Consider the following 13843-nt stretch of genomic DNA (forward strand, 5'->3'; position numbering starts at 1 on the left):
TCTAGCGGACATACTCACATCACCATCTGCAGCTTGTCTCCATCTAGGAGAAGTCAAGATTGTGTTAGTGGTTCTCCTTCTAAGAACTGACACATAGTCTGAACTATGCCCGAGTGAAGACCATGACACAACTGGCCAATCAGTGGCTTGATTCTGTCCCCAATGAAGAAATCACCAAAGAGTAGGTAATATGTTGCTTAACTTGAAAGGAGAATAACATTTAGAGAGGAGATTATGACAGTGCCAACACATTAGTTGTGCTCCAGGGAATGACTGACATGAAGATTGACTAACTGTTACAGAACCGGCCAGCTTCCACTCCATCGCTGCCTCACAATCAGCAGCTTGTCTCCATCCAAGCTCAGGCCACCAGCTGACTCTTATAGAACCGCGGTTGGCCTGTTAGGAGGACAATTAAGACCGCCGCCACGCCTCCCAGCCCTCCACTGCCATCCCTCTAGTGGTGTCACCAAGGTGACATTGCCAAGGGTACTCTAGTTAGGCCGTCAGGTATGTCGGCTCGCCTCCCCGCCACTTTTGTACCATTAATCATCTGGGAAGCTGTGATGTCGGAATGAAAGCTTCTCTTTTTGCATATACGACATGCCTCAAATTAGCCCGGTATCAAAGGAGCGGAGTCCGGCTGTAATGACTCCACAGGAATCAAAACGTTCAGCAAATGTTTCTGCAGGGTGATGCACCCAAGGTCTTACTTACATCAAGCTAGCTACATTATTGTTTAAGGTTTGTATTATCACATTTTGTGAAACCTGACCAATTGAAAATGGCCATTTGGATGGAAGCTAATCATCAATGCTGTCTGACTGATGTAAAATGGCCAATAAAAGAGAGAAGAGAAATCAGTGATGCTGGCTGTGATGATTGAGGTGCAGCAGAGATGCAGAGCAGTCTATTTTAGCGTGTTTGGAAATTTGGTAGCCAGCGGTCCAGCAGACTGAGGGCATTTTCTATTACACACATCTGTGCACCTGACAATTCGGTGACAACGTAGACTAAATTGTAGACGAAGTGAAACCAGGTCTAAGTTGTGGCGATGGTTGCATCACACAATTTTGGTGGATTTGATTGGAGTGCTGGGAGAGAGATTACACGCTCCGCTGATGTGGGGTTGACGTCATCGTATTTAATTAGAAATATGACAAAAGTTTGCATCACATGCTAAAGGATCCACATTTAGAAATAATTCTATTGACTGCACTTTTATTATTGACCTCACCTTTATTGTATTATATGTAAGATCCCCTGGGCCTCAGCATAGCTATTTTAGTCATTCAATTATTTATGCTTGTAAAAAGTCATTGCCTGCAATGACTGACAGTCGAGCGACCAAAGAACAGATGACAAAACATGCCAATCATTACGCACTGTTCCACAGTCATGCTGTTATAAGCAAATGTTTCTGCTTCTGATTGATTCATTAATTCATTTTGTGTTGTTTCTGACATAAAGACTTCAACTTTAAGCAACTAGTCATTTCTTGCCTTTTCCTGAGCACACCAAGAAAAATAAGGCCTTCATCCAAACAGAACACCAACCTCCACACAAACATGCACACACAAACGCACTTTTTTGCATCCTAGCGTGAAAAAGTTTTCTTCATCCAAACTCAGGTGCGGATGATTTAAAATATGTGCTTAAAGATGTTTATATGCAGGCAGCTGTGGGCCTCCCTGTCATCAGCCCCAGAGCTCCGTGTGTGCACGTGCAGACACCAAACACCCCTCCCTCCCAGCTCCAGCCCGCGATGTCACAATTTTGATGGCCGCTGCCGAGCCGCCACCACCGACATCAAGCGTAATGCGTCGTGACCGAGCGCCCTTGAGGGAGACGACGCAAAGCAACTTTTATCTGCTCGCTAACAATGACAGTGAAAAGCTAAGGGGGTCTGCGGTACAGTTGAGGTTTTTTGGGGGGCTGATATAACAGTGTGGTCATTACACTTGTGTGGGACTGGTGTGTATTGTAAACGATGACAAATGTGAAAATAAAGAGAACAGTGGCTGCTTGCCAAAGTGACCTCAGACTTATTTCATGCCTTTTTATTTGCTCTCAACCACAGCCAAACAACTGCAACGCTGCAGCTAAACAATCGTTATTTTCTGTATTTACCTATTACCATTAGGCCATAATTTATTGACAAAATGTTAAAGAACCATCCTATCAATGTTTCTGCATGTATGATTGACAAGGAGACTGAGTGATGAACGATGGACGCAATTGTGACAAAACCAACCAATAAGCCATTTGCATGAATCACATTGGAAAACATAGTGATACCCCTTCTAATATTTGGCAACTACCCAACATTTAATGAGATGGAGACAGATCCAACCACATATGTAACGATTAACACTTGTCTGATCAGTGACTGAGGACCATCATTCCTGACTGCTACTTTATGGTATGCTGCGTGTATATGTGCACATCAGAATAGAATGTTAAGCCAGTTCCAGCAATAATCGGTAATGCTCTGCATTACAGTAAAAGATGCCAGAAATGTGGTAAGAATGCCAACTTCAAAGTAAACCTTCCCTTACAAAAATGTGGACACAATTCTCTGGTGCACTTTTATTTGGAAGATGTTCATCCAGACAACTTGACTTCACCAGACTGCAATGGTTGCGCCGGACTCAGGGTACAATTGTTCCGAAAACACATTCAATCACCACTTCACGGCGCTAACCAACAACTTTATTATGCTGACATTGACATATGGCACCAGTTGCCAGTGAATACCGGTGAAATTATCTGCTAGATAGCAGCGCTGGAGGGCTCCGACGAGAAAGACCTAAATAACTGCAAATGTTGATTCTGACATCCTGACACAGTTCCGTTGATCACATTTTAACATACTACTCAAATATTTTGTTTCTGGATGGAAATTAACCTCTTAAACCAAAATTTATAGGGAAAGACGGTCTAAAATGTAAGACTTCTAGAGAGGAAAGTAGTGTGCTGCAAAGCACAGTGCACATTTAAGTAAAACAAATGTAGATCATCAAAAATGCAGAGAAGTTGGTCACAGTAATTAGATAGGAATATGTTATTTGGGTCACATTATACAATTTATCCAGCGATTCAATATTTGATTTGAATTTTCAGTATGATATCCCAATAGTACTTGAGAGCTGCAGCCTGATTCTGCTCTCTCTTTTTGAAAATGACCCTTTTCCATAATATGTCCCTTTTAGGACGCCGCACTGCACAAACAAAAAATTTAAATTCCAGACATATGTTTCCAGTCACCGCGTCGTCCTATCAACTCGGCGGGAGTTTCATTACGCGGCTCTAAGTTTCCGCGGTTCAATTAAAGTCCCAAGGTCGCATGTTTGATGCCGCCTTGTTGCGTTAAAAAAAAAAGCCACGGCCCGCACCTATTTGTCTTTGTTAGTGGGGCTCAATGTTGTATTCGCGTTCTCGCACCGCCTTTAATCTGAATGTGCCCTTGCATCCATTCAATCAATGTAATTTGCTAATCAGAGGAAGGACGGACAAATAGGTTGGCATGTCTGAAAAAAGCGTGGCCTCACGTGGCCTCTTCCATGCTTCTACTAATGAGGACAGTGGCCAGTCCAACTGAGATTCTTCTTCTTTCGCCTTTCAAGTGTGTTTCCGTCTTTGAAGAGACTCCGACAATATTAGCAATAAAGTCCGCTTGTATCTACCTCTCGTTAAACTCTGTAATGAATCAGCCGTCTTGGTCAGTCCTCTGTGAAATGTTATTAGTGGTGAGGGGAGCTTAGGAGGGATGTGGCGCAATGACTTGGAGGAAAAAAAAAACAGGCTTCCTGGGAAGTTAAAAGAATATTAGTTTGCATGGAATATACCTATGGGGAATCTTTTTAAAGGAGCCCACTGAAGTGGTCTTCTAATTACATTCGGGACTGCCGCATGTTTGTACTCTTTGATCACAAAAAGTTAAAACTCGCATCAAACTTGTGAGTAAGCAACTCGTTGATCAAGGCGACCAAACCCATTTTCTACATTTTTTCTTTGCAAATGAGAATCTGTTCTCAATTGCCTTACTTGGTAAACATTTACATTACTGTAAACAAAAGAAATGATGATATTGAGGGCAAATGACGATAAAGCTATTGCCTTCAGTGATTAACAGAGTGGCCAATGAGTACTGTGTCACCTTGTTCAATTTTTGATCAGGCAACTGATTTGGACTGTCCAAACAAAGTTTTCTAATTAGATTCGGAACAGGTGCTTGTTTGTGCTATTTCATCACATAATGAGAAAACCTTTCATCAAATCCGTTGGGAAACAACACGTTGATCAAAGTGACCAACGAGGAATTGTACAAAATATAAAGGATAAATAAACGTTGTTATGATAAACTGCTTAGGTGGTAGAAAACACAACCACCACCATCACCCACAAAATTGCACTGATTTCTGATTTGGCTGCGTTTCCATGGATACAAACATTTCCACCGAGTGTCCTATTTGTACCTTTTCCTCACTCGCTTTGAATGTGTCACTCTTTTAAAACTGTCTCAGCTTGACTTGCACCTACTTTCATGCATCCCTAAATGGCAAAAAGAAAGAAAAATGTACGTTTCCTGGTGGTTCCCAAACCCAACCAATTTGGTAAAGTATCCTGTAATGTTAAAAAATGTCCTTGGTACAAGTTTTTACATATTAACAAAATTCAGTAATCACGTTGCCTATTAATCCACATGAAAAAGTCTCAAGGTCCCATGCTTGAGGCTGACACTCAAGAGGAAGTCGCTCATTTTTTAAGCAGCTATGGATGACCATCGGCAGTATTCTTAGACGAAGTTAACCTTCGGCATCTTGCTGGGTGTATACGTCTTTCATAATGGAACTAATGAAAAAGTTTTAAAGACTTAAGCATAAAACTGAACTGTAAGTTTATTTTGGTTCGAGTCAACCATTTTGGGTGAATTCCAGCATATCTTTAACTTTCAAACTTTCTGCCAAAGATTCCTTGACATTGAGTGGTTGATTTGTGAAGCTTGATTGGCAATAGACTGACCGATTGGGAAAATTAATTAATTAATTAATTTTTCCAGAAATTAAATGGACCTTTTACTCATTTAAAAAGTATTTTGCAGCCATTTAGGATAAATATTTGAGGATCCGTACCTGGAGTTGTAAAATGTTGATCATCTTTACATAAAACCTGTTTAATTAGGGAAGAAAAAAATATTCATGTGCATTTTTTACATAGGCCCAAGTCAGAATCAGGTATCCTAAACAGATGAGAAGAAGCTATTTTGCAGCTGTGTCATCTAATGTGAGCATAACTGAATATAACACCACTAGGCCAGACTAGATCACATCTCGTTAGATAACAGATCATACAGGAGTTCCTAATGAAGTGGTCCATGAGTTTTGTAGACTATATTGCAAACTAATTTTCTCAAACTAATAGAGGTCTGGAGCTCAGTTTGGTGTTACGGAGTAACACGGAAAGTAACAATAACGCCACTGTGCTTCGCAGCACAAGGAGGAAAACAGATTCATCACCATGAGTCACATGCTTTTGTTCAATTAAATATGAGACATTTTAATAAGGTCCCATTAAAGCTACTGAACCTCGTTAACACAGTCTACCTCGCTGGGCCCCCCGCTGTAGATATATTGTTATAAATAATCACTGCTTTAAGGAGGGAAAGGCAATATTTACTGTATGAGGTTTTTACAAGGCGAAGCGTTGCGTCAGTGCATAAAAACAGCGCTCCAAATAAAAATCAATGGCGTAAAATAACTGTTGTAGTGCATTTACAGTCCCTGAGAGGAGCTTGGTATGTGGCACCAAGGTCCTGAAGGTTGAAATCATTTGCTGAGGAAATCGAGCGAAGAAGAGACGGCAGAGGAGATAACCAAGATATACGCCGTATTTGGAAATGTTTAATTAAATCCCTCAATCTAATGTAACAATTGATTTTTACCCTTCCTCCTTCCATTTACTTTGAATCATTTCTGCATATTCTTCCAGATGAACATCTTCTGCGATTTGTTTAGTTGATGATCGTGTGCATGTGTAACCACGGTTACCAAAGTAGCATCTCAGGAAAGGGAAACCTTAGGAGCTGTAAAGCAGGGCCACTAATGGCACTCAGCATAGTTAATGTACCTGCACGGGGTCGGATGGACCACCAGATACTGTAAATAGCACCATCTTTAAGGTGAAGTGTTTTTTGCAAAAGTTTGAACGAGGCACTTGAGAAACCTGGTAATGCACAAATTTGAAAAAAGATATATTTTTCCCGGTGCTATTAACGATACGTATTACCTTTCAGCTTCTGTGGAACTACGCCTTATGTGCAACACCACCACCGTCCTAAGTTTGCCAACTTTAAAATAAACATGGATGTCGATGTAATGGCCTTAGTACGCCTTAATTTTGAAGCTGGCTTATAAAACAGAGGTTGCTATCAACTACTTTCACTCCTCCTCACGACTCTGTTTTTATAGCCGTCAAATCATGTCCCGACCAAATAATGTCTCTACCCACATGAACACACCACCATTAAAAAACAAAACAATAGCATTTGATCGTTGATGAAGGATACTAAGAAACTTCGAGTCTTGTACACTTTGCTCAGAATCTGACCCTCAATATATGCAGGGTAGTATATATGGGTAGTGAATTTCATGACTGACATTTATGCAAACTTTATGACCAATGGTAGATATTTCCAGGAAAAAAGGACACACAGTAACTCTCACTAACAAAAAATGTCAAAGAAAAAATGGATACTTGGGCTATGGTTATATTAGGACAACCACTGCAAGTGTGAACATGTCCAGGAAAAAAAAAAAAAAAAGAGTACACTATCACTGTTCATATTGGAACCATGACTACACAAAGTGGACTTACCCTGATAAAGGAAGAGAAGAAAATGAGGAAACTTGGCCATGAAACTGAATACTGCCCTTACTAAATCTGGCTCTTACTAAAATGTATTTTGAGGAGCACACGGCCAGAAATGCATGTTGAACCATCGCCAAAACAACAATGGATTTGCCATAAAATTACAAGTGAAAACTGGCGCTATTCCCACAATTGCGCCCTATGGAGAAGCTGTAGATGTAAGTACATGCTAGCTTTATTGTACAGAAATGAAAATTGTGCACTGGGTGAAAATAAATGGGAAGCCAGTGCAAGGATGCAAGGACATGACTAATATGCTTTTTTTTAAGTCACCAAAAGAGCTACTGCATTTTGGACAAATTTTAAACGGTGGAGTGCTGGCTAGTTGAGACCAACAAAGCAATATTCACAAGCACACTACCGTCACCAGACATGAAAGCAAAAAGGAAGACCAAAAAGTTACAAATGCCATCACTACCATCACTATTTCCACTACCAGTAAGTAATACTACTGTCACCATTACTACTGTGACTAGAGTTTCACTTATACACATTTGGTCCTTTCCACAACGACAACTATTCCTAATTTTGGTTCCCAATTCTATTAAGTAATCAGATACGAAAGATATGAATTTTTAAATTTTCACCCATAACAACCAGTGATTGAAAATTTATGCCATCATTAATATGCCGGCTTAATGGGATCATCACTTGAAGACTACCAGGCAATAATTAACAGAATCCAGGTTGGCGTGTTTTAAGAAATAGTTGCACACAGCAAAAATGAATCCACGCTGTTGTAAAACACACAGCCTTCTTTGCAGAGGTAATAAAAAAATGTCCCATCACCCCCATGCGTGGATATTAGAGGGCTTTTGAAGCCGATCACGACAGTAATGAGCAAATGAATCAGTGCGCAAGTGAGCCGTGCCGCCATTCCAAATCACTCGACGCTATCATGAAGATGTGCCCTTTTGATGAACACGCAGCTAATGACATTAATTCAATATAGCAAATGAGTTCTTTGCTCACTCATCTATCCGCAGCACGTTAATCAACAAGTACAATAAATGTGAAATAGTCTTGCGCGTGGCGCACGCATGAGCAGGTGCGACCGAATCCCTCACGACGGATTGTCGACCGGGTTGCGCGGACGATTCAGTGGCGCGCGCTAATGCCACGGCAATTACAAGTGGCCGGCCTCGGGCTAGCGCACGCGTGTCAGCTCGCCGGCCCGATCCCCTTGTTCTGACGGGCTGAAGTGCATTCCGCCACGCAGCCACCGTTCCAGTTGTCGGAGGCAATTTGTGTCACGTTTTATCTGCGAGTACGTCAAGGTCGCCTGTCGCGTCGCTCTGACGGACGCGATGAGGTTTGGTTTGCTGGGGAATATTGACATACTATAATAGGAGTTTAATTTTGGTGTAATGAAAAAAAAACTGATGGTTAATTAATTGCTCGGTGCAATGGAGACAAAAGGGAGTGTGTGCACGAGTTTAATTTAGGGGATTCACTCTCAGCTACGTTCCATTCTCCAACATCAGCTACATTTAGAGCACTCAACACAACCCTGGCAACAAAACAGGTGTTTAGAACATTCAAAGTGATTCTGTTATCCTTGGTTCATTTTAGGTAAAACAGTAAGTGCAACCCGGCTGCAACCAGAATCAGTCTTGACCCATGCGCTGTCTGAAGAAGGAGGAAACATGGTGTCATATCCATTGAAACAATTATTCCCCTCAATGAAAAACTAGCATTGATAATAGCGGGTTGGAACATTCAGGTTGGCGCTCCTTTGCAAAATGAAAACAAAATGTGAGTGTGAGTGTGCAAATACAACTAAAAAACTTGACCACGACCACTGCGTTTCCAGGAAAAAAAATAACTTGAGCTTACTATTGCCTACAGGAAACAGTGACGACACTTAATTAATGACTGCCACTACAACCATCCCCACTACCACTCTTCGATTCTTGTGGACATAACAAAGAATAAAGAGGACACTTGGAAAGCACCACCACTACTACTCGTCCTCATTTGTATAGTAACTCATTGCAATAGTAGACCAACTATCTATATTTTTTCCACCACTGCCTTTCACTAATGTATGACATTTCTGTGCACTTGTAGAAACTACATGTCGCTACAATGAGGTAGCAAAACTTCGCACTTGCCGACATCTGCTTTCTACCGCTACAAATAATGAAGACTCAGCTCTTAACGTGTATAATTGTATACTGTCCCTAGTAGTAGTTGTAGCAGTTACGTGCCATCAGTCTTCAAGGTCTTCGCTGCAGGCTCAAACACAATCAGATGTACATATCTACATTTACATGAAATGGTTATGATTTGTCTAATCGTATTTGAACATCTGTGTTGCCATGCTCATGGTATGTTCCCTACGCCTTCAAAATATCCATTGATCACACAGACCCATTAATTCAAATCAAATTTGAGAAATTTTAGATTCTCCTATCACAGCTTTCTGAAATGTCAACGTCCTCTCATCGCTTCAGGTATGGATAGCTTTTGATTGGTTGAGCTCTGTGTCCATCAAAGCTTTATTTATGATGCAGGACCGTCTCAGAAGGTGATTAAAAATTCAAGTTCAAGGAGCATCTTTCGAGACAAAAAGATGGACTTCATGAGGCTAGGTCAACAGACACTGTTGCTGGCTGGCCTATTTCAATATGGTTAGGTTACTTTTTTAGCACTTTCAGGGTAGTTTACAGAATGATTGAGTCGACATTAGCTTACAGACATGATCTGTGTTAATGCGATTTATTGAAAGTTTCTGTTTCTTATTCAACGGCACACATTGAAGTCTTTCATGAGTGAATACAGCTCATTTGTAAATACTGTACATTATCAAAAGCCAAAATGTGCACTGCAGGAGTGCGGGAGTGATATGAATGCTTAGAAAGGAAAGAATCTCCTTTCAATAGAATCTGCAAAGTTGGTTTTAGTAACATGGTCAATCGAGCCACGACATATAGCAGCATTTATTATATTATTTTTTGACGTGATGGCGATATTAAGAAGTGGATTAGGTCACTAAATTTCCGTTGGAGACCCAGGTCAGAAAGCCATGGCCTGCCACTGAATATTGCAAAACTACCCCTTTCTAGTAACATGTAGTTTTTGTAATGGTGCATCCTCCCCCTCCAATGAATATTATAAGACAGTAGCATAAGACGGAGTCGTTCATCTAGTGTGTTGAATTGGATTTATATATGAGAAAAATAGAACAGTAGTACATAGCTAATAACACTGAATACGTTCTCAATTGACATCTACACCTACTGTTACTAGTGGATATGTTGGGTAAAAATAGGGGACGTGGTCACAACCCCTTAAATTATAAAATGTATCCTTTTTGCTTTTTTCCTTGTTTTTTTTAAAAGACTATACCTTCACTGACTTAGCCCATCATAAATCTTGCCCGTGCAGTACGGAGAGCAACTGAGCTAAGATTTTGCACTGAGGATACAATCATCCCCGAGCGAACGGTTCTTACCATTCTGCACATCCAGGACGTGGTGCTTGTCCAACATCCAGCCCCCCATATTGGCGGCATCCACTTCAAAGCCCTGCAGCACCGCAGTCCTTTTCTCCCAGTGCACCACATCTAGGCACGATTCGTACTCGTAGCCCACTGAGACTGAAACACACAGGGCGGGGTAAGCCAATTTGTCATTTACGCCGGAAAATTTACAATACAGAGCACGCAGAGGTCATGCATCTAACCCACTTTAGTCATTTTATGCATTTTGTCCTGAGTGCTGGGGACAGATTCAAATACTGTCACTGTACTAAAATTGTCTTTTGTACAGCATCCCCTTATTTGCCCCAGACAGTGCCGGAGTAACCTACTAACAAGCATACATTCTTTAAAGAGTGCCATGTGAGCTAAGCAATCACAGCGGTAAATTATGAGCGTTTTCAACATACACACCATGTTGTTGTAATAATGTTGCAATAATGTCAGAACATACAAGACACATTGTCGTGACATAAAAGCCAGCCGCTGCACAATAATCGGCCTTTGCTGAATTGACTTAATGTTGCACTAAAGAACGATAATAAGGGATATAGCCATTCCTGCAGAAATTGCACAAGAGACATCCGCGTTCTTTAATCCATCATGGCAGATTATAGCAAATCTCAGCTACAATGAAGCAAATTCAGTGTTGCAATTCATTTTTTTAAGCATTTGTGAGAATGCTTGCTTAAGCAAGAATTTTTTTATTCCCTTCCAAGAAAGACTCTGAAATAGACTCTCAAAAATATGACTTTATACAAGAAAAACATATTTTTGTAATGTGTTTTTATAATCAGGAAAAGGTGTACTTTCATGCCTAAAAAAGAGAGTATAATTAATTTGTTCCAAGAATTAATGGTTGTAGCCTTCAGAGTACAATGTTTCACTTCCAGGAAATATGACGTTTTCCCTATTCCTTGTAAGAATTTTCTCCCCCCAAAAAAAACATCTTTTGCAAAATTATATACACTGTTTCGAAACAATCTGACTTTCGCTTTGGGACAAAATTTCAGAAAAAAATATTGGTTTGGATAATTATACTTAAAAAAAAAAAAAAAAAAAAAAAAAAAAAAACTTTTGAAATTGTGTTTTGTTCTTATGTTCACTTGCAACCATATCTTTTCTCTGAAAAGTATCACAGCCCATGGTTAATGTTTTCCAGGAAATACTAAAAGTTGAACACTCCCCTTTTTGTATTTGTTATGTTACCAAAATTCTACTCTGACTTGACATCGCAGTCAAGGTGGGGAACTGTGACTTATTTTGACAAAAAAGAGGCTCCTAAGAACCGTTTAAAATTATGGGAAAAAAATGCCTAACGTGTCTGTTTTAACTGCTGCTCAACTGAATTAATTCTGAGAGCGCATATAATTTATTTTGTGAAGAGCCACTGAGCAAGTGCCCACACTTGTCAAGCTGGTGTGATTCAATCATAAAGTCATTTATATGGTTCTTGACTCAAGGGCTCTATATATATCTCAACATTGCGCGTGTAAAAAGATGAGACAGCGGGCAGGTTGATTCAAGGCTTTGACACTGCCTACTAAATCTTTTTGGAGCGTTATAACAAACACAGTAAAAAAAAAAAAAAAAAAAGCTAATAAACAAATATAGATTAAATCAATCAAAGAACTCACCCACAGCCTCCGCTAGGCCGTAGACCTTCTGGCTGTAGGCGTCCGTCTTGTCCCAGATGAAAGTATAAGACAAGTCGGGGAAGGCCGGGAAGGACTTCTGTAGCTGGCGACCCATCACGGCCACCATGAGGTGCACCTTCATCAGGCCGAAGGGTAGACGATCCTGGGTCAGCAGAACTTTAAGGATGGGCTTGTAGCCGGATGCCCGCGAGCTCAAGTAGACCAGATTGAGGTCGCTCCCCGGGATGGCCACTTGCTCGTGGAGGACCTGCGAGGGAAATTAGCAACACGTCAATTTCTTACCATGGATATAAAAAGTCTACACAGTCCTGTTAAATTGCTTACAAATAAGACCCTGAAGAACAATCTTACAGTTTTACAGCAACATCCAAGCAACTGCATTGACTTCTGGCACAATCTGTTTATACCCCACAACATGACAGAAATCTCTTATGCCATGTAAAAATCAAGCTTTTAAAATGATTGTATTAAAAACCCTGAGTGTCAATTTGACCCAATTTGGGCCTTTGATCTTGATACATCAAAGATAAAGCGTTAAAAAAAAAACTAGGGGATAAAGATTACCCTGATTTTCAAAACAGGTAGACGTTCAAAACGGCGCCATGCATTCATTCTTAAATGCTTGCAGATGTGATTCTGTCTTTTTTAATTGCAATTTTTGACACTAAGGATGTGTAGCATCATAGACACTCAAGAGTTTCATTGGACATCGCCAATTTATGTACTCTCATCTTGAAAAAAGAATGTATTCGGACTATTACGGAAGCGGTGGGCAAGGAACCGCAAGCGGCTTTAGCAAAACATTATTGTCTGAGTTTTAACGCCGGCTCACCTGCGTCTCGGGGATAACTGGGCTGTCCTCAGGTGACGTCTTGTACATGGTGGAAAGCGGCGTGGCCAGGACCAGCGGTTCGGGCCGGCTCAGGCCCGTCAGGTAGCAGCCGGGAATGTCGTTGTTCTCCTCGCGGCGCATCACTACCGTGTCCATCACATGGAAGACGTTCCAGGGGATCCACACGGTGCGGCGCAGGGTCGGGAACGGCGCTCGCTCGTACATCAGGGTCAGCGAGGCGCCGCCGTTGGCCAACAGGTCAAACCTGCAAGTAATTAGTGGACACTTGAATAGGGAAAGTGATCACGTCAAATGCTTTTGTGAACATGCCTATGTCTCCGAACAGGAGGTAGGCCATTTTACATGAAATCTTTTTGTATCTTTTTGATGAACTTAAATGAAATTTGACATCAACTGTTCGGAAAAGAACCACTTTGCCTCTTTGTGACTGAAAGCGAAAACATTCTTAGTACAAGACCTTTTTTAAAATACACCCTCCATACCCTCTCATGCTTCACCACTGTTTGATATTTAGAATGGCGGGGGAGGGGGAAGGGGGATGGGGGGTGAATGGGGGAGGATTAGCAGAACCCTTCAGATATTCTGCTCTTTAAATCGCCTGACAAGGAGCGTGATAAATGCTTGAGGATGATCACACTTGGTTGACCAACAGAGCCACCCTTACAAAAAGGAAGGGTGGAAAAAGTGTGTGTGCGCGTAATCTTGCAGCTGTGAAGCCCCCCCCCCATCTGACACCCACCCCTGGCCCCCCTTTGCCCAAAGTGGAAAGCACTGGCGAAAGTAAAGCTGTTTTAGGTCAGCTGCACAGCTTGGCACTTGGCATATGTGTGTTTCTGAATTCATGCAATGTCACCACACCTACACGCACACACACGCACACACAGATGTTTCAGAATCCTCATGGGAGGTTGTGTGTGTGTG

The 13843-nt window shown here is 41.2% G+C and overlaps 1 protein-coding gene across 2 annotated transcripts in view; it reads right to left on the reverse strand.

Moving 5' to 3' along the window:
* LOC148413684 (teneurin-3) overlaps positions 1-13843 on the reverse strand; it is a 181423-nt gene that overhangs the window by 29940 nt on the left and 137640 nt on the right. For both annotated transcript variants that reach the window (XM_088431015.1, XM_088431014.1), the window contains 3 exons: positions 12902-13166; positions 12049-12316; positions 10388-10531 (listed from right to left, as the gene is read on the reverse strand). In XM_088431015.1, the coding sequence (XP_088287141.1) occupies positions 10388-10531; positions 12049-12316; positions 12902-13166 (677 nt within the window). The remainder of the gene's footprint in view (positions 1-10387; positions 10532-12048; positions 12317-12901; positions 13167-13843) is intronic.

Source organism: Hippichthys cyanospilos, chromosome 13, assembly GCF_059441005.1.
Source record: "Hippichthys cyanospilos isolate Australia breed blue-spotted pipefish chromosome 13, RoL_Hcya_1.0, whole genome shotgun sequence".
In the NCBI taxonomy this organism is placed as follows: domain Eukaryota; kingdom Metazoa; phylum Chordata; class Actinopteri; order Syngnathiformes; family Syngnathidae; genus Hippichthys; species Hippichthys cyanospilos.